Source organism: Phaethon lepturus, unplaced genomic scaffold (genome assembly GCF_000687285.1).
Source record: "Phaethon lepturus isolate BGI_N335 unplaced genomic scaffold, ASM68728v1 scaffold12094, whole genome shotgun sequence".
In the NCBI taxonomy this organism is placed as follows: domain Eukaryota; kingdom Metazoa; phylum Chordata; class Aves; order Phaethontiformes; family Phaethontidae; genus Phaethon; species Phaethon lepturus.
In genome coordinates this window covers 41,528-43,714 of record NW_010535512.1, presented here as the reverse complement: position 1 = coordinate 43,714, position 2,187 = coordinate 41,528, and the positions used below count along the sequence as shown (strand labels likewise).

The following is a 2,187-nucleotide window of genomic DNA, read 5'->3' as shown; positions in this document are numbered from 1 at the left end:
CTGACGGCGTGAGGGAAGAGGGGGGTGGCTGGTCCTGTCCAAACGGCACGGGCAGAAGCAGTGAGCTGGGCCCGGTGTTGCAAAAGTCTGAGAGGGTTCTGAGAGCATCGGTGCAGGGACGCTGCCAGGCACAAGCACCCCGGTCCCCACAGAAAGCCACAACCACTCCTCAGGCAGTGCTGCCTCCCCTTCATGGTGAGCCACGGCACTCTCTGCCATATGACAGCGATGAGCCATGTGATGATATAAGGAGATATTCAACAAGAGGAAGCTTGCGTTGTCAAAGAGAAAAAACCAAGAAGTACCAGCTTACACCAGTGGTGGTCTTGGACCCTCAAGAAGTGCCACTGTGGCTGACAAGCATGAAACTCAACAGAAAGACAGATATTCAACCTGCCTACCAGCAGCCAGTATCTCCTTTGGACCTTCAAGGAACCTTGGAGAATAATCATAAAAGTACCAAAGTTGTTTCTGGAGAGGGAAGTACCTGTAGAAAAGCTTGCATCAGTGGCTTCAGTGCCAGCCGGTGGGGGAGGCAAACGAGGCTCCGTCCAAAAAGGTACAAAACCAAGAGCCAGCAGCTGCCTAATAACTCATTTTTCAGACCACGAATGAGGCAAAAAGGAATAAAGAAGGGTGTTCTGGAGATGTCTGTAGATATAACAGACAATGACTGTTCATTCCTCAATAGCTCCCATTCCTGGGGTAGAGTTCGAGCATCTTTGTCCTTCCATAAGAAGAAGAAAGTTACCACAGAAAAGAGTTCCTGCAACAGCATCCTTTGTACCCCTTCTGTGAAATCCCAGCTTTCAGGGTACCGAGCAACCCTATCTACTAGTCAGGCTCAGTGCTGCACTTGGTCCACTTCCTCTATGGTCCTGCTGGCTCCCAGGATTTCCTGTTCTGTCCTGGAGCTAATGCTTACAGATGCAGAGAAGGTGTTTGGGGAGTGCTATCAGGAGGGGCCTATCGCTTTTGAGGAATGCATTCCTTTAGAGAAGATGAAAGATTGCAAGAAAATTGGAGAAGGGGTATTCGGAGAGGTCTTCCAGATCCACAGTGAGCAAGGACCTGTGGCCTTAAAAATAATTCCCATTGAGGGGACTGAAAGAGTAAATGGTGAAGCTCAAAAGACCTTTGGAGAGATTCTGCCTGAGATAATAATTTCAAAAGAACTGAGTCTTCTGTCTGAAGAGTCCGTGAATAGGACTGTTGGGTTCATCAGCTTGTACTCTGTGCACTGTGTTCAAGGGGCCTATCCTAAGCATCTCCTGGAAGCCTGGGACAAATACCACAAAATAACAGGATCAGAAAATGATCGGCCAGACTTTTTTGGGGATGAGCAGCTCTTCATGGTTCTGGAGTTTGAATTTGGAGGCAGTGACTTGGAGAATATGAGAAACAGGTTAAGCTCAGTGGGAACAGCAAAAAGCATTTTGCACCAGGTCACTGCTTCCCTGGCAGTGGCAGAACAGGAACTGCACTTCGAGCACAGAGACTTGCACTGGGGGAATGTGCTGGTAAAGAAAACAGATGTAAAGGAGCTTAATTATGTGTTGAATGGGGCAACACACACGATCCCCACAGCAGGGATTCACGTCAACATCATAGATTATACTTTGTCTCGGCTGGAGAAGGACGGGTTAACTGTGTTTTGTGACCTTTCCACTGATGAAGAACTGTTTCAAGGCACAGGGGACTACCAGTTTGATATCTACAGGCAAATGAAAGCAGAGAACTCCAACAGCTGGACTGACTATCATCCACGCAGCAACGTCCACTGGCTGCACTACTTGTCAGATAAACTTTTGAAAGACATGCGCTACAAGAAAAAGAAATCAACTTCTGCCATGAGGAAAATAAAGCAGCAGCTCATTAAGTTCCACAAAGAAGTACTGACCTTTGAGTCTGCCAATGAAGTTTTACAAAACAGCAGCCTCTTCCAGTGAGCAAGGGAGTGCAATGTTTCCAAGAACTAAGTCACTGATACTGCCTTTCTCCTTTGCTGTTTTTTATGTATGACCTTTTTAAATGTTGGCACAATGCCTGGCACAGTGAAGAAGTGTTATGATCGGTTACCAAGGTGTATAATACACTATAAAAAAATGTCAGTTCTCCCCCCGAAAAAGGTCTTTTGCTTTAAGATGTTTCCATAGGTACTTCTTCTGAGGAGTGATAAGGGGAGAG

At 46.7% G+C, this 2,187-nt stretch overlaps 1 protein-coding gene across 1 annotated transcript; it reads left to right on the top strand.

Annotated features, from left to right (window-relative positions):
- The first annotated feature begins 362 nt into the window (after positions 1–362).
- GSG2 (germ cell associated 2 (haspin)) lies at positions 363–1,949 on the top strand. The gene has a single exon (XM_010285847.1). It carries the CDS (start codon positions 363–365, stop codon positions 1,947–1,949), a length of 1,587 nt encoding a protein of 528 aa, XP_010284149.1.
- The last annotated feature ends 238 nt before the right edge of the window (positions 1,950–2,187 follow it).

What these genes read in the sequence shown, in the direction of transcription:
- GSG2 (XM_010285847.1), top strand. Translation starts at nt 363, where the DNA reads ATGAAACTCAACAGAAAGACAGATATTCAACCTGCCTACCAGCAGCCA.